This window comes from Ambystoma mexicanum, chromosome 8 (assembly GCF_040938575.1).
Source record: "Ambystoma mexicanum isolate Mex_15411 chromosome 8, UKY_AmexF1_1, whole genome shotgun sequence".
Lineage (NCBI taxonomy): Eukaryota > Metazoa > Chordata > Amphibia > Caudata > Ambystomatidae > Ambystoma > Ambystoma mexicanum.
The window spans coordinates 914,453,764-914,478,408 of record NC_090929.1 but is presented as its reverse complement, the minus strand read 5'-3'; the positions used below and the strand labels follow the sequence as shown (position 1 = coordinate 914,478,408).

The following is a 24,645-nucleotide window of genomic DNA, read 5'->3' as shown; positions in this document are numbered from 1 at the left end:
TAGTCGCTATGGTAACTAACTTGTTCTCCACCGCCCCTGATCCTGCCGCCACCCACCTTTTCTCCCATACCCAAATGCACCGGTGCTCACTGTTACCTGGACCTCTTTCTCTTCCATGGAAATAACTATGCTGTACTTTAGGCCTACTTTGCCATAGTGGATATATTGCTTTGCTCAAATGTTTTTCCCTTCCTCATACTCTTGGATGTGGGTAGTTTTCTTCAAAGTTCAAGTATTAATTGAAAGTTAGTACTAATGATGTGGAAACGTTTTTGTGACTGAATTCTTAATCTCTCTTCTATGTAACAAAGGCTATAGTAAGCTAATTGGTCACTTTATTGTAGGTGTTATGGGTGCAGTGGTGGCTCCATTGACCTTGTTAGGTGGACCTCTACTGATCCGAGCGGCATGGTACACAGCAGGAATCGTTGGTGGACTCTCTACTGTTGCTGTTTGCGCTCCAAGTGAAAAGTTCCTCAACATGGGAGGACCTCTGGGAGTAGGACTCGGCCTTGTGTTGGCCTCTTCCATTGGTAAGTTTACTGCAACTACATATTGCTGCTTTAATAAAGATAAATGTGCTGGTAGTTCTGTTTGGCACATCAAACAATTGGTCTAGTTAAAGAGGTGATGTATAGCACCGCGGAATATACAGTAAGGCAAACCAAATTCAGTAAAACATGGCATTTGCTTTTGATTCAAGTCCACAAAAAGTCAAATTAGTTGAGATTTTTTTTGGCCTGGAAACCTAACTATCTCAAAATGTGCCTAAATGATATATATATAGATGCCTTTGGGCTGTAGTGCTCTCTGCAAATCCAAAAAATAAATAAAAGAAATGCAGAGTAAATGCCTTTCAATGCTGATGTGTGCGAGTTATAGTTTGCGCATTATTATGTGAAGCATAGACCTAGTAAAGGGACTTCCGTTCGTTGGAGTGAACAGAAATCTTTTGACTGTCTATGCCGAAAATAATGGATTGAAAATTGGTACAGGACAACTGGTGACATGTTAGGGCAAAGCCATTACATGTGTCCTTATAGTTGCAAATTCTACGTTGTTGGGTAATGTCATCAAAGGTGTATCTTGTCAGGGGAAAACACTGGCATTTTGTAGAGAAAGCTCTCACAGGTGTGAATTTATTAATTCAGTTAGTTGGCGCTTTCTAGTGGCATTGCCACCTCGATTTACATGGTGCTGCTAGTGAAGTTGCAAAAAAGTAATGTTTCAGATACTTCAGATCGATTGCATCATCTTGTATTACATCGTGTACAGTGTTGCGTCTGCCAAGGAAAGGATTTGCAATATTTGAAGTCTCTAAAAATAACAATACATATTGCTTTAATGGGTCTGTTTAAACCTGTTTGACTCCAAGACCAGGAAACAATTAAGTGCACAAAGTGCAGAAAAACAGCTCGTTAATACATGCAATTGTCAGCCAGGAGGTCATTCAGTTGCAAGTGACCAAAAGGCTAAGCACTCTCAACCCTCCCACATCGGGGTACATTATTTATTGACAAAAAACAAAATTAACAAACATTCCAGAAATTAAATGCAAATCCCTATTCTCATACTGGCTCTCGCCATATCACCCTCCTCTATTGGTTATTACATTCTACATGATGATCTGAATCCATTCGGCTGCAGATTACCTAATGGGGCAATTAGTAAACAAGTGAAATCGGCACCTCGTGGCAACAGTCGTAGACACATCAACATCCTTTCCCATGACACCAGTGATTTTGGCACGATAGACTGTTCCCAGAATGTTTCCTTATCTTTGAAGCTACCACATTGTTGCTGTCCCCATTACCCATCCTTCCAGATAGGCCAAGGACAGAAACTGTTAGTTTGCAGGACGTGAGAGATCCTCATTGAAAAACATGTAAAAGAGGTCCTACGTTAGAGAAGCGATTGCTTGTATTTTGTGTGCCTTCAAGCCACTCCACCACATACCCAGCAATCCTAAGATTTCGCTAGAGGGCAGTAGATCCAAAGCCCAAGGCCTAAATCTTATTCCATGTGTGCAACTTCCCAGGGAAAAGCTTTGTGAGAGGATGAAAGGAACCTCATCCCTGAAACAATAGCCAATATGATTAATATTTGCAGTGCCTGCATCAGCCACATACTCAGCAACTTAAAAGTTCTCTTGGATGGGGAAGAACTGAGGCCTAATTCAAAATAGCAGAGACTAAAATAACATGGAACCCTCGCGGTTTGAGTGTTCTCGCAGTCTGTATTTCCATGTACGTTTGGGACTTTGCTTATTCACATTCCCTCCCCCAACCCATAGTTAATTCAATAACTACACACTTGCTCTCCTTTATCTTGTATAAAAGTTTTAGTACCCACACTCCTTACACAACTCCTCCATATTCTTCTGGGCTTCATGTTAAAAAAACAGCAATCCCCATCTGTTAGGATTTGGCAAGAACGTTTAAAATCTCCCTATCTACCTGTGAGACCTGTAGCACTTTTTGCTAGACTCTGGACTCTTGTACCTTTTTCCTCTTTTCCTGAATGAATGGAGCCTTTCCCCCCCCCCCCTCCTTGGGGGAATAATACTTTTGCCTTTTTGTTGAATTTGAAATACAGGAACCTTACTTTCTAAACACTTACCAGGTGTGTCTCATACTTAATTACTTATTTACTAAATCCAAAACTCTACCAAACTAATACCACATAGATGTGGTATATGTATGATTGAGCGCAGTCTGTGAGGTTAGCACCGTCTCAAGCTTTACTAACCACCAGTATGGCAACACTAGAAACCAGCATGAAGCACTACCCTGTGGGGTACACATGGGCTAATTCAATGGTTTTCCTCTGCACGTTATGCAACATTGGATACAGGCAGGAGGCAAATGATATTAAAATAGTATCAATAGCATGCAACCAGCACATCCGCAAGTTATACACAAGACGTAGTTTGAATATGAATCTAAATGTTGTTTAAAAGGCATTAAAGGCATGCAACACGTGTATCCGCATGCTACACAGAATATGCAGTTTGAGTTTGTAGAGCCTGTTCCGACAGATCAGAAGAAGGTGATCACTTACCATATGTTCCATTTGTTAATGTACTGTGTTGGTCCTTTTCTTGTGGCCTGCATGATTACAATACTTTAATACCAATTGTTGGGATTTTACTGTTGTCAAACTGCTTTGTATCTCTTTTTTTCGGTATGGTGTATGGTTGTCAATTACGATGTATGTAATGTGGGACAATTTTAAATCTTTGGGATTGATCTTATTAAGCTATTACGCCCTGAACGACTTATTCTGAAATGCATAGGCATATGGCTTGCATCTGCAAATAAATCACTGTTTTATCTTTTTTTTTCTTTTTTAATTTGTAAGAGAAATGTTATTTGGGTGAGAATCACCGGATAGTAACTAATGAGCACTACTAAACTCAAGTGAACTATTGACAAATATTATGATACCGACGAAAACCACACAAGTGGTAATTGGGGTGTGCAGCCCACACCGAAAGCTCTCTAGCCTTGGTCTCTTTTTTTTTTTCACTATTAGTTTACACGCGCCCAGCACGGTGGTGCGACAAATCTGAAATGAAGCACTAAAAATGAAACCTAAAAGTTGTGCCCGCTTAACCCTCTCCTGTCCGTTGTGTGTTTTTGTCTTTGGTGGGCTCCAGCCCTGAAGCCCGCCTACGTTCCAGTGTGTCTGGGAAGGCAGGAAGTGAGGGAGGAGCCTGAAACTTCACTGGCCTTTGTCCTGTAGTCATGCCTGGCCGAAACCGGTTCCAACCGGGCGGGTGGTCGTCCTAGAGGACGACACCCTCCAAGTGATTGTCAGCTGTAGGGCTGTGAATTAATGGCATTTCGCAATATAAGGCAAGGATTTTGGGACTACAGGCAGTCAACCACCTGGAGCAAGGAATCCCGAAGAGGGTGAGAAGAGACGCCAGCAGCACCTTCCAGGATTGAAAGCACTGGTGAAGCCTTGCAGCTGTGCTGACCCTGGTTTCACATCGACAGGAACGATCTGCCAAGGTTGACTTCCTCCCTTAGGCTGGTGGGACCAACTAGACTTGACCTGCTTTATTTTGGCTGTTCTCCAGCATGGGGTCTGGTATGGATTCACATGCTCATGAATATTTCCCATCAGGCCGTGAATCCTCTGTAAAAGAAATAAGTTTGACTTACAAACTGTATTTCTCCTCTAAACCAATCACTACTCTGGGTCCTAATGCCCCAGCCAATGACTGCCCTCTCCCTAAGCCCCTCCTCTGGCAGCCATCTTCAGATTTTTAATGCACGTTATTGGGAGTCCTCGTGTTTTGATCCATGAGCTATTCTATGTTTTTAATGTTTTTATTTATTTTTATTTTTTTTTTTTTTAGAATGTCCTATTTTTGTCAAACTGAGCCTGTGTGTTCTTTCTCTCAATCTGCTGACAAGCGGAGATCAGTTTGTCGGTGAATTTCGACACCCCCTCAAGGGCAAGAATCCAAGTTGGCAGAGTAGGCCATCGGGCCTACTCTGCTCCAACTGCGGAACGTGTTTGTAGAGGAAAAACACCTTCAGTGCCTCTCCATCCGGACCACAGGGAAGCAGATTGTGAAATCTGTCTCCGGGTTTACCAAGAGTAGCCTGAAGGATTGTCACAGTAGGCTGGCAGCGTGGCTCATCGGCAAGGCCTTTGCCCCGTGCCCCAAGCAGGGGCATGCCTCATCCACGACTGGCCAGTCGGAGGACCCGGGTTTATAAGTCCTTTTTGAGGGTTCCCCATCCATGGGGGGCCCAAGACCAGGCCAAGCACGCCGTGTCTGTTTCCTTTGTGGATGCCGCACAAGTGGGTCCCGCGATGGGCACGGCGCTCAACTTCACCATCTCCAGCCATTGGTCCAGCTCCTCCTCAAAGAGGAAATCGGCCAACCCGTCTAAGCTGCAGACGAAGCCAGAGAAGCTGAGGGTGCAAGAAAAGGCGACAGACCTGCCCAAGAAGGCCCCAGCGGCCCAAGGGAAGTAGTCTTTGACGATCAAGATGGTGCCGGCCGCTGTTTCGAAGGCCAAAGGGGCTGACCCAGTCAAGGTAGCCCTGACTGCGCCCAGAGTATCCCTTCCCGAGGCGGGAGTGGACACCAGAAAAATGGATGCCATCACTAAACCGGAATCCTACCCCTCCAGATGCAAATAAGAGGAGGTGGGGGGGAATGAGGAAGCCTCAGGACAAGCCGTACTCCTGGGCACTGATATTTCTTCCTCTGACGAGGACAAGGAGTACACAAGTACACACACGATGCAGGAGGATATGGGGGATGATGGCGGAAACGCTTAAGGGGACAACGACGTCCTAACACTCGGACTCCGCAGAGAGATGGATCGCTGGGCATCTCTACGACCCTGCACACGCTAGTGTCAGATTTAGAAGAGGATGCTGGTGGCCCCAGTCCTGGTGGCCCTAGATCAACCTCCCGTGAAAAAACAGGAAGCAGCACACAATTCTGCTGCATCAACCTCCACACAAGCGCCATGTGCCTTCCCCACCCTGATGGGCCCATGACTGACATGACCACAGTGACGACTGATGACGATATCGCCACTGACGATCTCGCCACAGCGGGTGGTTGACCGTAGCTGAGGGACTCTCCACTGGACGAGGCAGGGTTGTTTCATGCCATTATCACCACAGCGTCCAAACTCTTCCAGCTGACACCAGAAGAGACCAAGAAGGAAAGTTTCTGCTACCAGAGGCGCAAGGCCGAAAGGAAGACCATCATGGCATTGTCCCTCCTGGATGATGTTTTGGAGGAGGGCCTAGCCTTGTTGAAGAATCCAGCCAAGCTGGATAGGCTGGAGAAAAAGTACTGGGTGCCGGAGTCCGCACCCAAGTGCAGACGATCGCAACAGTCACTTGACTCTGTTTCGGTGGCTGCGAGGAAGAGGTCAGCCAAACGCCACAGTGTGCATTTGGGTCTCGTATGAGACTAAGCACAGGGAGTTTCGGGCACCTCCCTCACTTCCTGCCTACCCCAGACACTCTGGCGCCAGAGGCAGGTTTCTCTCAGAAACCCCGCCAAAGGCGAAATTAACAAAGCGACCAAACCTGGTTTGGCGCGCAGAGAAACTCTCTAGAAGGACCTTCCCACAAAGACCTGGCAAAAAAGGAATTCCGGGCACCATTTTAGCAAAGATGGCCGTATGCCATTTTGAAAAAGAGAGCTTCCGCGGTTACTTTACCGGAGCCGCGAACGGTCGCGGTAAATGTAAACCAAGGTAGTTCAAAATGAATTCACTGCCACCAGCCAGTCACTTGAGGAAAGAGTAACATAAAAATGTTACATGAGCATTTAGACTCCGGGGATACAAAGTAACCCCTCAGCACTCTTTTGTAAGATGGGGTGTGCTGGGTCTAGCAAGTACAATGCGAAGTAAAGTCAATTTCACTTTATTGCTCTGGGAAACAGTAGTTGATCCCAAAAAGGTATTTAAACCTTAGGGAGTCTGTGCTACTGCACTGAAGGTGCTTTGGGCACAATTGGAAAAGATGATGCCTATGGAGTTGGTTAGACTCCATAACCAAAAGAAACCGATACAGAAAACACATTGAATTGAAAAGTCCCAAAGTTTAGCAAAAGAGCTGGAGGGCTCTAAGGTGTGAGGAATTGGCACATTGTTGAGAATTCTCCCTAACGTTTACCCGTTCCCGGCTCATCCGGGCCAAGTCAAGGGAAGTAGCTATCGAACACACGGAAAGGACCCTCCAGCGGACGATGGATCTGGGATTCTCCATGAATTATCCAAAGTCCTGCTTGATTCCATCGCAGAACGCACTGTTCCTGTGAGCCAGGCTTCACGCAGTCTCCTGCCTGGTGTCTCCCTCAGGTCAGAGGGTAGCGGCAATTCTGGGGAAGGTGGAACAGCTGTTGTCACGAAGACACCACAGTGCGGACCATCCAGTCGCTACTCAGTATGTCATCGTGCACCTACCTTATATAGCTCTGCATGTTACGGATGCAACCTCTTGCTGGAGTTCCTATCCGGAAGCTTCGCAGACTAGATCCCTCTCGCTGGTTTCTTCGGGCAATAAGGTGGTGGGGTGTCCACTGTCGCCTGGGGCACAGGGTTACAAGACCCCAATACCAGGAGACGGTCACACCGGACGCTTCCCCGAAGGGCTCGGGAACCCACACCAGACTTAAGCAATATAGAGGCCTGTGGCTTCCGGAGGAGAAGGATCTCCACATCAATATCCTGGAGCTCCGGGAATTGTTCTGCCCCCCCCCACCCCTCTCTCCGCCCCCCCCCCCCCCCCCCCCCCCAAGTCATTCCTTCCCTTCCTGAAGGGCAAAGTGGTGAGGATCTTCACGGACAACACCACCACAATATTCTACATCAGGAAGCAGGGGGGCAGCTCTCCAGAGAGGCGAAGGAGCTGTGGCACTGGGCCATTGACCAAGAGCTGTTCCTCATCCCCAGTTGCGCTCATGCCACGAATGGGAACTTCGGCAGGATCAGGTGCCGCCGCATCTTCCTCAAGTGGGGCAGACCCTAGATCGATCTGTTTGCGGTGACAATCTACAAATGTCTGACATTCGTCAGCAGGTTGCACCAACCGAGGAGCATGGGGGACTCTTTCTCCTTCCAATGGGAAAGCCTGTTACTATACACAACAGCCTCGCCTGCTGCAAGTCATCAGTCAACTCAGTGCTGATGCAGGATACTAGTTGCCCCGACGTGGCCGGAGCAGATTTGGTACCCAAACCTTCTCAGCCTGTCAACATTGCCGCCGGTCATGCTGTGTCGCGGATCTGCTCCCCAGCAAAGAAGGCGCAATCCTGCATCCTGACCCAGGATTGCTGAACCCGAGGGCTTGGCTCCTGCAGCCTTGGAGTTCGGAGGATACGAGTTGCTGGCGGAATGCAGGGAGGTCCTTGCTAAGGCCTGAGCGTTATCGACCCTTAAGTGCTATGGGCACAAGTGGAAGAATATTGCTACATGGTGGCTGTCGCAGAAGATCAACCCTTGAGGGTCACGGCCCCACAGAGTCTTCCATACTTGTTGTCCTTGGCCAAGGTGGGGCTGGCGTACGCCTCTATCAAGGTGCATCTGGCGGCTATCTCCTGCTACACCAGGTCTCCAGGACAATATTCCCCCTGGTCCCACCATCTCTTCAAGGAGTTCCTCAAAGGGCTGTTTCGCTCTTTCCCGCCGGTGAAGGTTCCTGCCCTGGCGTGAGAACTCAATGTGGCGCTGACGAGGCTCATGGGAGTGGCGGGGGGGGGGGGTTCAAGCCTATGCATCAGGCCCCTCTCGTTCCTCTCATGGAAAACTGCTTTCCTCGTGGCCATCGCCTCTGCCAGGAGGGTGGGTGAGATCCAGGCCCTATCCTGCATCTGATTTTTCACGAATCGAAGTTGGTGCTACGGATGCACCCCTCCTTCATAGCGAAGGTTCAGTCGGAATTCCACCTCAACAAGCCTTTGGTGTTGCCGGTGTACTTTCCGAAACCTTCGTCACCTTCATCTGATAAAAGCCAATATTCACCACAGAGAACACCATTGGAACCAAGGCTGTAAGATTTACTGCAACCAACACTACCAACCCTCGTTACTCCTCTACAACCAACAGAAATGCTACTCAACCTACAGTCCCTGTTTTCCTTACAAGTACTATCTACCCTGCAGAGCCTGCTTCAAAAACTAGAGACTAGGCTACCAGTAAACCTGTCCCTCCCGCAAACACCCATTGAAACGCCGGGCCCTTCGGGGGAACCCAGCAGACCTGCAGAAACGGGTGAACGAACCAAGGGGACCACCCGTCAGGCTTATGAGGCACAGCCGTGCCGACAAGACCAGCAGCCCCATTAGAACATGGGGGATGGAGGAGGGGGCTCACCAGGACCATTACATTCCCCCTACAGTCAGGAGAGCTCCAATCCTCTACCGCCTACGATGAGGACACTGATACCGCACCCTCCAAAATCTACACGACCAGATAACTGGGAGGAGACAGACTTGGGTTTGATCCAAGACTCTGAACCGTTGTCGGTCACCACTGACATGACTGCTTTCCACAATACTGTACAAAAGGCTTGTGAACAATTTGGCCTAATACCATCGGAGGAGAAAAATTACTGCTTCCTTTTTGAGTTGATGCTCGAGCTCAGGAAGGCAGTAACGTCCACTCACATCCTAGACCACGTTTGGGAGGAAGGGCTGTTACTCGTGAGAACATTTCTCAGAACCAGCATTGAAAGGACGCTTGGAGAAGAATGTAAGGCACCTGAGTTGTCCCCTAAATGTCTTGTATCCCAGCTGACACCTGATTCGGTAGTATCATTGGCAAGGTCAAAACTGCGCAATACACCTGACAATGACAGCATGAAGCAAGATGCTTTTGGTAGGAAAGTTCTATCCACAGGAGCCACAACAGTAAAAGCAGCTAACTCCCTTGCAATAAACTCATGGTATGACCGTGAGATGTGGGACCGGCTCACACTGCTGTTAGAATACCTGCAAGCCCTGGACATCCTCGGAGCAGGTGAAGAAGCCTCAAATCATGCTAGCAACATAGCAGTTGACCTAGTGGAAACAGGGTTTAAACAAATTAGTAATGGAGTAGTACCAAGAAGGCAGGCATGGTTAAAATGCATAGACTTCAGAACAGATGTGCACTCAAAGGTGCTATATATGCCTTTTGAGGGAGACCAACTCTTGTTTCAAAATGGATGACTCCCTAAAAGCAGACACTGACATGCGAAATCGCTCGCCACAATTTTTGCTAGTTTTGACTGGGGCCTCTGGTCGCTCTACAGACAAGTATAGGGGTAAATACCTACCAAAGGACATCCTTATATTCGCAAGGGTACTACCAGGGATATTGCCGGCTGTACCTATGAGCAAAAAGACTACAAGCAAGCTCCAAGAAGGCAAAAAACATCTGCCTCTAAGGACAGGCAGCAAAAGCAAGCCTGACATCTGTTGGGCACACACACCCACCCATGGTCCAACTGCAGCAAGAAGGGGGCAAGTTGCAACACCATCTGCAGCGGGCGCAACTTGCAACACAATCTACAGCAGGGGCAACAGTTAACGGTTCAGCCATAGAATTCCAGGGAACCCCAATTCCAATGCCCCCAATATTTCAACACCGGCAACACTTAAACATCTTAAAGGGCGAAGCAGAGAAACTGCTCATGGGGGGCGGGGGCAATCGAAAAAAGTCCCTCAACATCAAAGGGGCAAAGGAACCTACTCGAGATTTTTCGTCGTCCAAAAAAGACTCAGGTGACCAATTCAGGACTTAAGAAATCTCAACCAATACGTCAAGAAGCAAAAGTTCAAGATGGTCACCCTACCCAATGTCATCAAATCAGTAAAGAATGACTTCCTAGCGTCACTAGATCTCAGACGCATATTTCCACATCGCCATTCGCAGAAATCACAGAAAAATCCTAAGATTTGCAGTGGGCGCAAACCACTACCAATTAAGTCCTCCCATTCGTCCTTTGTTCAGCCCCGAGAACATTCACAAAATGCCTGGCTCCGAAAGCCGCATCGCTCATGAAAGAATACCATGTATATACATATCTGGACGATTGGTCGGTGCGAGCACCATCTCACAAAGTGGCGGAAAGAGTGATCCGGCAGGTGTCCAGCACCCTCTTACGCCTCGGCTTCACAATACATTCGGGCCAGCTGAAAGATTGGAGCATTTAGGGGCCGGTGGATAAAGAGTTCAGCAGTCTTGGGCATGTTGCTTCTCTCAGCCAGAATATTATCTCTAATTGTGTCAATTTTATTTTGAAAGAAGCCATTAGATCACGTCGAGCTTAGGAGTGGGAGACTGCAGCAGGAGGGTGGACAGCGATAGTGAGCTCTTTGGCCACTAAAAATAGCTCTTTAAATAGCAAGGAGCATTAAGAATTTGGTCGGCGTAGTGTTGAGATTTAACAGATTAACTACTTTTTGATAGTTTCTAGCAGCTATGTAAGCCGATTTGGTTTCTGGGGTTAGTAGTAGTTGGCATTTCTGCTCGAGGCAATGGCATTTTTGCTTCAATTGCTGTAGAGCTAGAGAGTACCAGGGAGCTGAGGGAGCACTGGGCGAGGGGCGAAGCTGAAGAGGGGCAAGGGCATCTGCAGAGTCTATAACGGCTGCAACCAAAGCGTTAGACATTCAGACCGTTGGTTCTGTGCTGAAAAATGGAATCCAAGACAGTGCAGGAGAGCTTGTCGATGGGGATCTGTGACCAACGGTGGCGTAATCTCAGGAGAGGAGAGAACTTAATTCTAGGGTGGAAGCGAGGCAAAGAAACGGGATAAGAAGGTGATCAGACCATGACAAATGCAATGGTTTGAAGGCCAGCAGACCCGGAATATCAGAGCAGATTAAGTCCAACTGATTACCCCCAATGTGAGTAGGTCCATGACTGAAGGAGAAACCAGAGTCAAGTCAGAGCAGTCACAAGTTATGTGAGTGATGGTCCGAAGGCGAATGTAGATGTAGGTTAAAATTGCCAAGTACTATTACAATGGGTCATCAATATTTATATTTATATATCAATTGGTCAGCAATAGTTTGTGCAAAGTCGGTCACAAATTGATTAGATACATAGCTCGGGGGTCGGTAAGCCACAAGAAAAAAAGACTGCGTTCTCAGGTAATCTGTAATTTAATGAGAAGCAGTTCACATGAGAGGGTGTGTATGAAAGGTACTGCGTGACAATTATAGTACTTTTCAGCTATGAGTGCAATACCTGCCGCCAGACTTGGGGGCGGGGCGATCATGCTGTAAAATGTTTAAATTGCCAGGAAGTAACTGAACTATATCGGGGCCAGAGGATTCATTAAACCAGGTTTCAGTAATGCAAAGGACCCCATGGGCATGAGTATCAAAAATATATATTTTAGGCCATCACAATGTGCCGCTGCAGACCGAGCATTGATCAGCAGAGCACTAAGCAAAGGTGGGAGTCAAGGTCACAGTCGGATCCATCATGTAACTCTTAGGCACCATGTCTTCATGCATTCCCCTAATACAACACTGCAGGCTTCAAATTAGACTGCTACAAGCCTTCTTTGCGGATCAGTTGTCTCAGCTGAAGGGAACATGGAACAAGTTGGCAGTCGCTCGCAGACAACTTACTGTGGTGGCTGATACCATCCCAGATCTCCAAGGGTGTCCCATTCAGATATCCACCTTTTCATGAAACCCTAATATAAGCTGCCTCACTAACGGGATGGGGCGCGCACACACACCAACTATCAGTGAAGGCCCGTTGGTCTCTGACCGAGGCACAACTCCAGCAACATACTGGAACTGAAAGCAGTGGCGCTCACCCTCCACTAATTCCAGCCAGTGCTCAAAGACAAAGTGTGATGAATGTTCAGACAACAAGACCAAAATGTACTATGTAAGAAAACGGAGGCACAAGGTCAAGGACACTCCAGAGTAGCCCAACAGCTGTGGCACTGGGCCTTCCAGAACAAGATGCAAATACAAGCTTTTCACCTTGCAGGAAAAGAAAATGAAACCGGAGATCAGCTGAGCAGGGCCAACAATCGGTCACACGAGTGGCAGATGGTGGACAAACTCCTACAGATCTTTAACAGATGGGCAACACTGACCATCAGTTTATTTGCCACATGGGAGAACAATAAATGCCCTGCTATTCGTGAGCAGATATCTGCACCCGAAATCACTAGGCCATGCATTTTCATAATGTCGAGGGAGGGAATCTTTGCGTATGCATTTTCCTCCAACGCCAGTCATACGCAGGTTCCTACAAATGATTGCAAAGTGCACAGTCCTCCTCATAGCGCCAACATGGTTGAGACAACCGTGGTTTTCAGAGCTTGTTCACCTGTCCCAGTGTAGAGGACTGGTAGGGGGTGGTCTGTGCTTCTGCTCTCTATATGGTAGAGGGGAGGCACAGAGGACCCCAGCCTAGATTCTCTATTCGGTCGCTATGGTCGAGCAATCAAGGCCTAGCTTCTCAGGAGATGATGCAGGCTGGTTCTTAAGTACAGTGTAGTCCCCAAGCCCCCACAAAGGAATGTCCACACACTGTATTGGTTAGAACAGTCTTTATATAATCAATATTCAAGGTTATGTACACTTATCATAACTCACTTTGTACTTAGGAAAATCAACAATGGCAAACATATACAATTCTAAAGTGGTACCACCCTTTGTATTAGATCTCATTAAAGTGCATCAACAATACTGTAACAATGTCACACAGATCAATAGAGTGAAACCAGCAATAGAGAGAGGAGAGAAAATAAGATGGTTGATCAATAGGCAGAATACTGGCCCCTACCACTAGACGCAGTTCTGTGTGGAGATCCCCCCCCCCACCTGGGCAACCTGTAAAATAAAGATATAGCACAAGCCCAGTCCATATATTGTTCTGCAAGTCTTATTCCCTCCTATGTTTTTACCCCCCCCCAATGTACCTGGTGGAGTCGAGTTCTTCGAAGAGGCGTCGACAGATCCTTCTTGAGCGACCCCCTTTCAAGCGGGAGTCACGGATCGTCGGGAAGCGTCGAGGAACTCGGCGTTCGGTGGCGGAGAATCGACGGCCCTTCTTGAATGCCTTCCCTTTCAAGCGGGAGACACGGGGCGTCGAACGTCCGTCGAGGAACTCGGCGTTCGGCGTCGGGGAATCGACGGCCCTTCTTGAATGCCTTCCCTTTCAAGCGGGAGACACGGGGCGTCGAACGTCCGACAACAAACAGGGTAGAACGGCGTCGATGAGGCGGCAGCTTCGATCCAAGCGGTGCTCGTCGACGACGGAGCGTTGGCGTCCTGCAAGGCAGAGGCATGCGGGGCACCTCGATGACAATTGTTCTGGACCGCAAAGATTGTGGAGACGGGGGCCCAGCAAGGGCGTCGAGTCGTTCGAGTCTTTGTGGTCTTCGGGTGGCGGGAAACCCACCGGCAGGTTTCTCCTCGGCGCGTTGGTCGTCCTCAACTTTCTCCGGCAGGATAAAGCGGTCGACGGTGCGGACGAGGGAGTCCTTCGATTCAAATGTTCTTAGGCAAGGAGCGGACGGCTCCGGTCGTCGGCGGCACGGCGTCAAGTGGTTCCCACGGCTGGGCAACACAACTTCGACGGGCCTCCAGCGGTTACACAGACCTGCGAACCCTGGTCGACGGCAATGGACTTCGGCGGCGGCGATGTCCGGGTGCTTCACTTCGATCTCCTCGGCGGTCCCGTCTCGGGTCGGCAGCCTTTCGAGGGTCTGTCTTCCAGGGCGCTTCGGCGAAGATGGAGCGGTGCTCGATGGTCCCTCGGAGCACGGGAAGAGGGCGCCTTACTAGGTCCTCTCTCGGGTCAGTCTTCGACGATTTCGACGATTTCGGCAGCCTTCGGATCGGTCGAAGCAAATGCAGCAGCAAGTCGTCTTCTTCCAGCTGGACGTCGAAGATCAGCAGTTCGTTACTCTTGAGTGGAGACGCAGCTTCTGAACAATTACCAGTGGTGAGAGGTCCCCAGATATACTATTCTGTCTCTCATCCACACTGCTGGTACACACTCAGCAGCCAATCATACAGAAGGGCATTCATGCAGTCAGTCAGCCAATCAGGCACACAGTGCATTCAGGCCACACTCCTCCCTTTCAGACACTCGCAACAAGGAATGTGGATTGGGCCAAGTACCCAGCCATTCAACACTACACACTGCATTCAGGCCAGTTTCGGGCAGGGCTGTCTGTCTTTGTCTCTCATGCCAGAAACCAGACAACCACAACAAGGAGTGTATATTGGTCACACACTCCATTCACCCAGGTCCCACCCACAGGAGGTACCCACAACATACAGTCACTGGGAAGGCTTCAGTCAGTCTAGCTGGGCCTTCACAACAACACCATATATGGAACTTCCACCCAACAGCCAGTCAGGGGGAAGGGACAGAGTCAGGGCTTCCCAGGACTTTGGGAAACAAGGTAACAGGCAATAGAAAGCAAGAGGCCACAGGGGCCATCTTGTTTCCTATCAGGAATCAACTGATCCCAATGGCAGGGCCTGGGTATCCCAAAATGGAGGACACCCAGAGCACCTGTCAAATTCAGCATGGAGCTGCCACCAGCCCATACCCTGCTCTGTGGGCCACCCACAGGTGCCCAGAAACATACACTAGGGGCACAGGGTTGTACCCCTACCCATGGGTGCCATAAGGGTATCCCATGGGTCTGTTCACCAAACCAAAAGAGAGAGCTGCACTGCCGGGAGTCCCACATGGACTCCTGGGCAGAAAACACGACAGAACACACGATAAAAAGCAGTAAAGGACAAGGATTCAGAGGCCCTGTCCCTCTGATGCATTTCCAGCATCACACCCAGGACCATCCAATTCCTCTGGGTCAAAACCCTGATCTACTAAACATGTGCAATCAACAGGTGCGTCGCCACAATCCTGGGGTGCTCAACTTAAAAGCCTGGCTCCTAACTTCAATGAGTACAGGCAACTTCCAATCACACAGGAGTGCAAACATCCTAAAGGCTGTCAGGGTGGCATCCACAAACAAATCATACTAATACAAATGGGGATAGGTTTTTCACTTGGTTTTCTCAAGAACAATTGGATCCGTTGCATGTGGGACCTCAACAAGTCCTACCGTTCTTGTTGAAATAGGCCAAAGACGGTTTATCACACTCCAAGATACAATTGGCAGCAGGTTCTAGATGCATCAGAAAACAAGTAAAAGCTCACATTTTTGGAGCCCCCATCATAAAACACTTCATGAGGGGCCTATTCCTCACCTACCCCCACTCAGAAAAAAGCACCACCTCAGTGGAGCTTAAACACTGTGCTGTCTGCTCTGAAACCTCTGTTTCGAACCAACAGAAATATATCTGTCAATCCTCCACATCTCAGGTTTGAAAGGAACAAGGTCATCCTGAGAACAAACTCTACGTTCATTCCGAAGGTACTATCCTCCTTCCACTTACAAACTGAAGTTACTCTACCAGTCTTCTTCACGCATCCATCCACACCAGCGGAACAGTATCTACATTCGCTAGATCTTCGAAGAGGTATCTACTAGACGGAACCAAGAACCTCCAGGTGAACATCTCAACTATTTGCAGACTTTGGGGCCCCTAACAAAGGTAGACTTATTTCAAAAGAAGCTATTGTTAGATGGGTCACTGCCACAATTTCCACAGCGCACGCCCAGGCCAATCGGCGCCTAAAGGGACCTGTTGACGCTCATTTTACTAGAGCAGCACTGTGAGCAGGGATTCCCCTGTCGCATATGCCGGCCATCAACCTGAGCAGTCCCACACACCTTTGTCAAGCATTAATGCATGGAGGGACAAGGAGTGGCTGAAGCAAAGGTTGGAAGAGCCGTCCTGCAACGCTTGTTTCATTAAGGTATGCCTTCTCCAATTACACCTTTATTACAAGATGTTTACTGCAGTGGCAATCTATTCAAAGCATGTGATTCCATGAAAGATCAAATGCTGGAGAAGGAGTATGTTGCTTACCTGTAACTCCTGTTCTCCAGCATAAGTATTGTTCATGGATTCAAATGCACCCACCTGCTACCCCTATGGGAGATGTCAACTCTCGATCTGGCGCTAGAATCTGAAGATGGCCTCCTGGGTGGAGCTTGTCACTTGCCATCCCATTGGCTGGGGCACAATGCACACAAACGCACATGAATGGGCTACTAGAGTGAGCTTAAACTCTATTATAAGCTATATTAAAATGTAAGAAGATTCCGAGCCTGTCTGGGGGGGGGGATATTCAAAGCAGGTAAGCAACATACTCCATCTTCTGGTTGGGTGTGGGATAGTGCCGTTTTCCATAACGGTGCTGAAACTCCCAGCATCCCATCTGATCTTCTGCTTATTACCTCAGTGTGTGCTTTCCGCTTTTGTCCCCGTCCGCTGACTATTTTCTGATGAGCGGCCTGCCTTCTTTTGTCCGTCGATATATAGGTAGAAGTGCACTTTGCTCAGCATAGTGATATCTCTAGTAAATGGTCCCCTTTCTCCATTCGGCCCTCTGAAAACACAATTTTAATATGCGCAGATAGCAAAGGACTAACTGGCTGAAGCCAGAAAATTCTGGTAATTGGGCAGGCATGTGCATGCTTCCTGGCTTTCTAGTCTCATGGCGATAGTGAAGTAGTCCAGTCCCCTACATGGAAAGAAAATCCCAAAACTATTGTGGAAATGGTATCTGTGTAGACAGTTCACTGTTGGTGTCAACCTTTACCCGTTTTGTATTGTCAACTCAGTTGTTTTTAGAAATCTACGCAATATGTTCACACTAACAGTTTCTTTCTTAAATCACAGGAAGCATGTTCCTGCCTCCAACCTCTGCATTTGGTGCTGGCCTGTATTCTGTTGCAATTTATGGTGGTCTGGTACTTTTTGGAATGTTTTTGCTATATGATACACAGAAAGTCATCAGACGTGCAGAGACCCATCCGATGTATGGAGTTGCAAAATATGACCCCATTAATTCGTGAGTATCACAATCTGTGTTTCAACTGACACCAAAGTAGTAATCTCTTTCTCAAATTTAGTTAAATTACTGTAGAAAGAAATTGGATGTACATTACTATTTGAGATTCATGCCTGGTTGTCGACATAAGGTGCGAGACCTCAATCTGTGCTGTCTTGCTAAGTGTTTTGTTTATTATGCAGTTGGTCTAGATTAGCTAAAAAAGAATGGTAGAAGCGTGGCTGCTGTGTTATGGGTTGGTCTGTTTGTATCCATGTGCCACCAATTGTGAATTTTTGCATTGCTGAAGGATCTTCAATGTGCTGCTTTTCCACAGCTACAAAGTGTGATGAGCTGTTATGTAGCCACACTTTGAGATCATGTTAATTTTAGCACTGGATCTTTCATAGATTGACATGCTTTACGAATATTTCGCATCATCAGGCTGGGATTCCTCAGTTACAGAGAGCAGTTTTAAAACTGCAATCACTTTTGTGTTAGTCATTGTGGGTTGTCATGCCATACAGCCAGTGTGCAGCATGTACCTCTGCTCCTCCCTTAGAGGCTTGCTTTAGATGTCTTTACTGAATGTTCAAGTGAGTCCTCTACCAGTTCTGGGTTCTACGTTTATTTTTCTCCAAGTCAGCCATTTTTCTAATAATTAGGGATCTATTGTACACTAAACCTATCCTGATTTGGTGTCTTTATTTAGGCTTCAGGGATTTCTTTTTTCTCTCTGGAGAAGTCCACTCCAGCACACGGCAGTCCAATGGACATCCGCCTGCTCCCTATTCTTTCTGCTGCCATGGCAGATCCAAAGGCTGATCAGCATGAGCAGTGCATATTCTGCCCATATCCAGGGCATGACATGAACTCCTGCTCCATATGGTCCCTCCTTCTCCAGCAAGACCCTAAAGAAGACATTGAAGGTTAGTGACTTGGCTGGATAAGGGCCCCTATGGCTTCGGACACTGCTTTCACTCTGAATCAGGCCTCCCTTTGCCATATACTCCTAGAGCGTACTCCCTCTTCCAAGTGGTTGCATGAAGATGTTCCTCATGGCAAGAGGGTGAAGGACCATTCCACACACTCGTTCTGCCCCTGGGGAACAGGACAGAACTCCACGGTTGAGAGATTGTCAGGTCACCTCATTTGGCTAAGTTAGGTTAAATGATGGGTAGCTATTACTCTTAGGGTGGTTTTATCTGATGCTTAATCAATAAAAATGTTTATAGGAGTAGTCTGTGCGAGCGGCCCGGGTTGGAAAAAATAAACCTGCAGTGTCAGGAAGCGTTGAATCTACAAGGGAAGCATTGGGTTGCATGGATACCTCAGACGTGGCCTAGTTCTCCAGCATGGGGTCTTGCATGGATTTACATGCTGTCGAATATTCTCTCAGGCTGGGAATCCTCGGTAAAGAAAAAATCAGTTTAATTTCTGAACTGTCTTTCTCCTAACAACCAATCACTGAGCTCTGGGTCATACTGCCCCCCAGCCAATGACTGCCCTCTACCTAAGCCCCTCTGGCAGCCATATTCAGATTTTTACCGCACGTTCAAGTGTTGGGAGTCCTCGTGTTTAGCTCTCGAGCTTTTAGTGCGTTTATTGAAAGAGTTTACTTTATTCTTTGGTAAATCGGGCCTTGTGCTCCATTGATAAACCTTCCGATTAATGGGGACCCGTTTCGGATTCTTCAGCGCCCCTCAAGGGTGGATTTCGTCGAGTTTCTTTATGGAGACTTCCAGAAGATTCTCAGACCTACGCGGTGTGGACCATGTCGGAGGAAAAGGATTCAACTACCCTGTTGGATTTGCTGCAGTGTGCAGAATGTCTTTTCGGACAAGCATTCTGAGTGCCTTTACTGCCTGTACACGGCGCAAAAGGAGGATTGTGCGTTTTGCCAGGAGATAGCCCCTCACATGATGAAGGATCAGTACTGGCGGCTGAAAGAGTGGCTACAGGCCAAGGCCCCTGCTCTGGGTGGGTCCCAGCAGCATGCCTCTGCCAGTTCCAAGAAGGCTGCGACTGGCTCCTTGGCAGTCGGGCGCATTCGACATCTCCAGCCTCCGTCACCAGTCAACGGTCAGGATCGTCGGTGAAGAAGAAGTCGGACCATCCGTGCAAACTCAAGGAGAGGCCCAGGTCCGTCCTACTGGAGAGGCCCAAGGGGGAGCGGGGCTCGGACCCTACCCCTAAGGAGAAGGCCAAACAGGACAAGACTCCAGCCCTGACCGTGAAGGCCCAGGTGCACGCGGCGAAGGCCAAACCTTCCATTGAGGGGATGGCAGCGTCTCTGGCGAAGGCTGCCGAGACGGTACAGCAGGGTGTGACCCCCCGCCCCTAAGGCCAGGGTGTCCCTTCCTCCCAGGAGGGAGATTGCGTTCCGAACCATAAAGACCCCGTTGAAGATTGTTATGGATTTCTGAACTCTGACCTGGAGGGGCAGAGGTTCAGAAGGCCAGCCTAGTTTCTTGGAACAGGGTAACCTCTGGACAAGCCAGACCAATCAGGGTAGCGATGGTGGTGGTCAAGACTAAGTCTCAAGATGGGTGAGTATGACGGAAAGACCTCAATGAGCACACAAAGCAAGGACACTTACAAATTACTCCAAACAGGTGTTATATTAAAAATAGACACATTTATTACAAGGCCTTTGTAACATCGACCATAGCAAGAATCACAGTAATACTAAAGTAAACCAACACGTCACAATCAATACAATATATATACAAGACCGAGAGGTCTAAGAAGTTATGAGCACGTAATATGTAGACCACCTAGATGGGGAGGAAAACCGGCAGTGCAAGTAATTATTAGACTCAGTTTGACAACAGAAATACACCCAACTAGGAGGAAGTCCGAGCCCTACGAAGAGAGGAGCCTTATGCTCAAGTACCTGCACGCGCTGTTGCCAATGGATAAAGTAGGGTCTCTTCAAGGGCCTCAGGCAGTTCAGGAAGGTGAATGAAGCGATGCAGAACAAGTCCCCACTACTCAAGCAAGGCCTCCACTTGTGGGCAGAGGCAGGGTGAGAGTGCGGGATAGTCGCTATTTCGCAACAGCGGTAGAAAATAAACGGGCTTCTGCGCGAGGGTCCACCGGTTGGGGTATGGACTACTCACCGGTCCCAGACGCAGGCAGACCCAGACTTCTCCAGTTCACTTCATGTTGCTGACAGGTTCAGCTGTGATGATCGGGACGTCTCGACACCGTGTAGATTCTGTGTAGCAGGATGCAGGGTCGAGGGTGTCCCAAATGCAGCGGACGTGCACAGGTTGTTACCCCAGCAGGGCAACACGGCAACCGCGTTTACTCTAGTCCGGGCGCACTCGTCTCACTCCAGACCTGGGAATGCCAAGTGTATGAAATTCGGTGTGAGGGTGCCGTGGAAGCAGAGCAAGCAGTAGACCAAGTTTCGAGGGCTTCCCCGAAACGGCGGTAGTGACAGAGCAAAGCGTCCTGTGTAAGCTGGTCAGCCCACTGGTTGGCCCAGGGACACTTCCGAAGAGGCTTACTTGCAGGGTTTGATGAAGGTGCCGGTAATAGTTGATCCCACTATTCCAATGGGTCGAAGCGCTTTCGCAGACCTTCTAGGACGATCAGATGCAGAGGGGTCTCGCAGGACAACAGCAGTTCAGGGTGCCAAACCTTCAGCGGGTCGCCAGCGGTTCCTCGACTCAGCTTCTTGTTGCAGGATACTTGGCTCCTTATCTCTCGTTCGGTGTGAACTCAGGAGATCGACATGGTAGTGGTGTTTTCAGCCTCCTCTTATCCAAAGTTCCCTTTGCGCCAAAACGGAGAGGACCCAATGGGAGATCTGCTCACAAACACTCACACCATACGTGGACCTATCACGGACCACAGTGGTCCCAGGCATTCAAGACACTCTAGAGACTCTGGCACCCAGGATGTGTATTGGGAACAGACATCCCAGCCCACATCCTGGAGGCACGCACAAGGCATGCAGAAGCCTGCGGGAAAGTGCATGACCAAATAAGGACTAACCCTGGGTCGGCTCGACCTGGGGGAAGGTGAAGGGGCAAGACGGTCAGCGGACAGGACAAAGAACCTCATGGCATAGCCATTTTGGGAGCCAGGCCGACTATTCGTGCCAAACACGGTAAGCGTGGATAACATGGCAAAAAAGGGTTCACAACACAAGAGAAACGATAGCTGCCACCAGTTCTGTCCGTGACACATTTGCACAGTTCGTAATAAGTCCCGCGAGAGGTTCTAGGTCCTTTGGAATGACTAGAGACCCAAGAGCGCAGTAAAGTAAGTCACAGTGCACTCTTGTTTCATGTTGCACAAAAGCTGCAACTTGAGGAAAGGACTAAGGGAAACTAAGTCTCCCAGTACTGTCTTAAGGGCATGTCAGTTTCCCCATAAGAATTGAGCGAAAGCCCAGAGGAGTGCGACGGAAGGCTGAGATTCTCTGGCAAAGTCTAGATCAGGGTGCAAAACGGCAGCAAAAGGTTTGGGGGTTGCCACATGGAGGGGAAAATTACATACAATATGAAATCTTTCCTAACAAAGATGCCAGTCATCTCCCTGAGACCTTCACCGCTGGAAGCAAAGGGGGGGTGTGTGTGTGTGTGTGTGTGTGTGTGGCCCTCCAGGGTACGGATATCTCCTGAGGAGCTCACTGGTCTGCAAACCATCCAGGAGGAGGGAAACTTAGGGAGCAGGCCCTACGACGAGCGTGCCAACGAAGGAGACTACAAAGGTGATGCCAGCGAGGACACGGTTGAGTAAGAGCAGCATGGCGACGGGGGCCTGGGCTCACAGCCGGTGCCCCAGCGGCTTATTCTGCCTGCACCTCAGCTGCCACCCCCACCTCTGGTACCTCACAGTGGACATCTTCTAGGCACTGCATATGCTGGTCTGAGATTCAAACAAGAATGCCTATTGCGCCGGATGACTGAACACCACCCCCCTCCCTCTGGGGCCAAGAAGAGAGTACACCCTCCAACTCCTTGCCACCTGTCACCTCCCCCCCATCCCCCCTGCACCTTCCTTCCCTCCATGGGATGAGACAGACCCAGACATAGCGGTTACTGTCGCGGGCGACGATGTGTTAGGGGACCTCCTGTCGCCGCTGCCCAGATCTTCACCGCCAGATGAGATTGGCTCGTTCCGACGCTCTGGAGATCGAGTGGAACTGTTTCAGTTCACTCCGGAGGAGGGCTTCTTACATCAGCGCAGAGAGGCGAAGAGGAAGACAATCCTCTTGGTCCCACTCCTGGATGACATTTGGGACGAAGGATTGTCTCATGAAGAACCCTTCCACGGCCCCAGTGAAGAGGGATCGCCTTGAGAAGTAAAGGTTGCCTTACTCCACGCCCAAGTGCTTACGGGCCCAGTCTTCTCCAGACTCTGGTGTCCGCCGCGGGCAGGAAGAAGTCCTCGGTTGTTCTGCCTCGGCGGCGGCCTCCTTCCCCCCCCCCCCCCCCCAACCGGACCGCTAGGACAAGAAGTTAGATGCCATGGGACGACGGGACATCTATTCTGCAGTGACTACCATCAAGGCCGCCAATGCCCTTGCCATCGTGGCTCGTTAAGACTGCGAGTTGTGGTTCAAGATCGATCCCATTTACAAGAGGTCAGAAGCGCTGGAAATTCTGCATGAAGGAAGGCGAGGTGCCGTCGGACCATGGCATCAAGGTGGCCATGGACATTGGTGACACGCGCTTCCGCCAAATGGTTAACACAGTTTGCCTTCGTCGTGGCTGGCTCAAGGCTACCAACTTTCGGCAGTACGTTCAATCGAAGGTGCTGGACATGCCCTTCGTGGACAATTTGTTCGTTAAGGCTGTGGATGAGTCTCTACAAGCCAAAAAGATGGACACAGCGCATGCTTTGGGCACTCTTCAACAACAATGGAAGCAGTCCTTTCGGACCTCAGGCAGCAAGTACCCAGGATCCTCCAAGGGGTTTGGCGGGGGCTCCTTTTTACCACCAACCCTGCCACTCATTGGCCGATCCAAGGCCTTCGGAGGACCAAACTTAGTCAGCGTGTGGAAGACCATCTCCACCGACCATGGTGCTGGACGCTCTTGCCCACGGACACACCCTGGAATTTTAACGGAAGTGTCCCCACATACCACTGGTGGCCCGGCAAGAGAACCACATCCCTCAGCTGCTGCTGGAGGTTCGGGCCATGTTAAGGAAAGGCGCGATAGAGCTCGTCCCAAAAAGGCTCCGGGGCTCCGGAGTGTACTCAAGGTACTTCCTCGTCAAAAAGAAGACTGGGGGCTGGAGGCCCATTCTCGACCTTCGTCGACTAAACCAATACATAAAGTCCCAAAAGTTCTGGATGGTCACTCTTCAGCACTTGCTTTGGCAGCTGGAAGAGGGGGACTTCTGTTGTCGCTGGACTTGGAGGATGCACACTTCCACACTTCCACATTCACAAGGGTCACCGCAAGTTCCTGCGTTTTCGTGGTTCAAGGGAAGCACTGCCAATTCAAGGCCCTTCCCTTCGGATTGAAGTCGGCGCCAAGAGTCTTCAAGTGCCTGGTGCCAGTGCAGCTGCGACTAGTGGGGGATTCACATCTGCCCTTATCTGGACGACTGGCTCATCCGGGCCAGCTCTAAGGAGATTGCTGTCGACTACACGGCGAGGACCGTTCGCTTACTGACAGATCTGGGGTTCTCTGTGAACTTTGCAAAGTCCTGCTTAACTCCATCGCAGGACGCGCTGTTTCTGGGATCCCGACTCAACGGTGTCGTGCCTGGCGCTGCTGTCTGAGGAGAGGATAGCGGCCATCTTGGGCAAGGTACAACGGCTGTTGGCCCTGAAGATCGCCAAGGTGAGGTCCATCAAGTCTCTGCTCAGCATGATGTCATGCATCTACCTCATTCGGCTGTGCAGGCTACAGATGCGTCCCCTACAGGAGTTCCTCAACGCCAGTTGGATACAAGTGTCAGGAAGCTTCGAGGATAAGATCTCGCTCGACAAAGTTTCCGTCAAGCAAATCGATGGAGGGGAGTTCGCGCACATCTGTTCAGAGGCGTGGATTTCCAGGCCCCACCGCACCAGGAGATGGTCACGACGGACGCCTCCCTGGAAGGATGGGGCGCTCATAACGGAAGTCTTCACGCAAGAGGCCTGTGGCTACCGGATGAGAAAGCGTTACACATCGTGTTAGAGCTGAGGGCAGTGTTTTGGGCCCTCAAGTCTTTCCTTCCATCCCTCAAGGGCAAGGTGGTT

At 49.4% G+C, this 24,645-nt stretch overlaps 1 protein-coding gene across 4 annotated transcripts in view; it reads left to right on the top strand.

Moving 5' to 3' along the window:
- Positions 1-24,645, top strand: part of GHITM (growth hormone inducible transmembrane protein) — a 148,451-nt gene that overhangs the window by 108,428 nt on the left and 15,378 nt on the right. For all 4 annotated transcript variants that reach the window (XM_069610821.1, XM_069610824.1, XM_069610822.1 and 1 more), the window contains exons 7-8: positions 345-533; positions 17,282-17,453. In XM_069610821.1, coding sequence (XP_069466922.1) covers positions 345-533; positions 17,282-17,453 — 361 coding nt within the window. The remainder of the gene's footprint in view (positions 1-344; positions 534-17,281; positions 17,454-24,645) is intronic.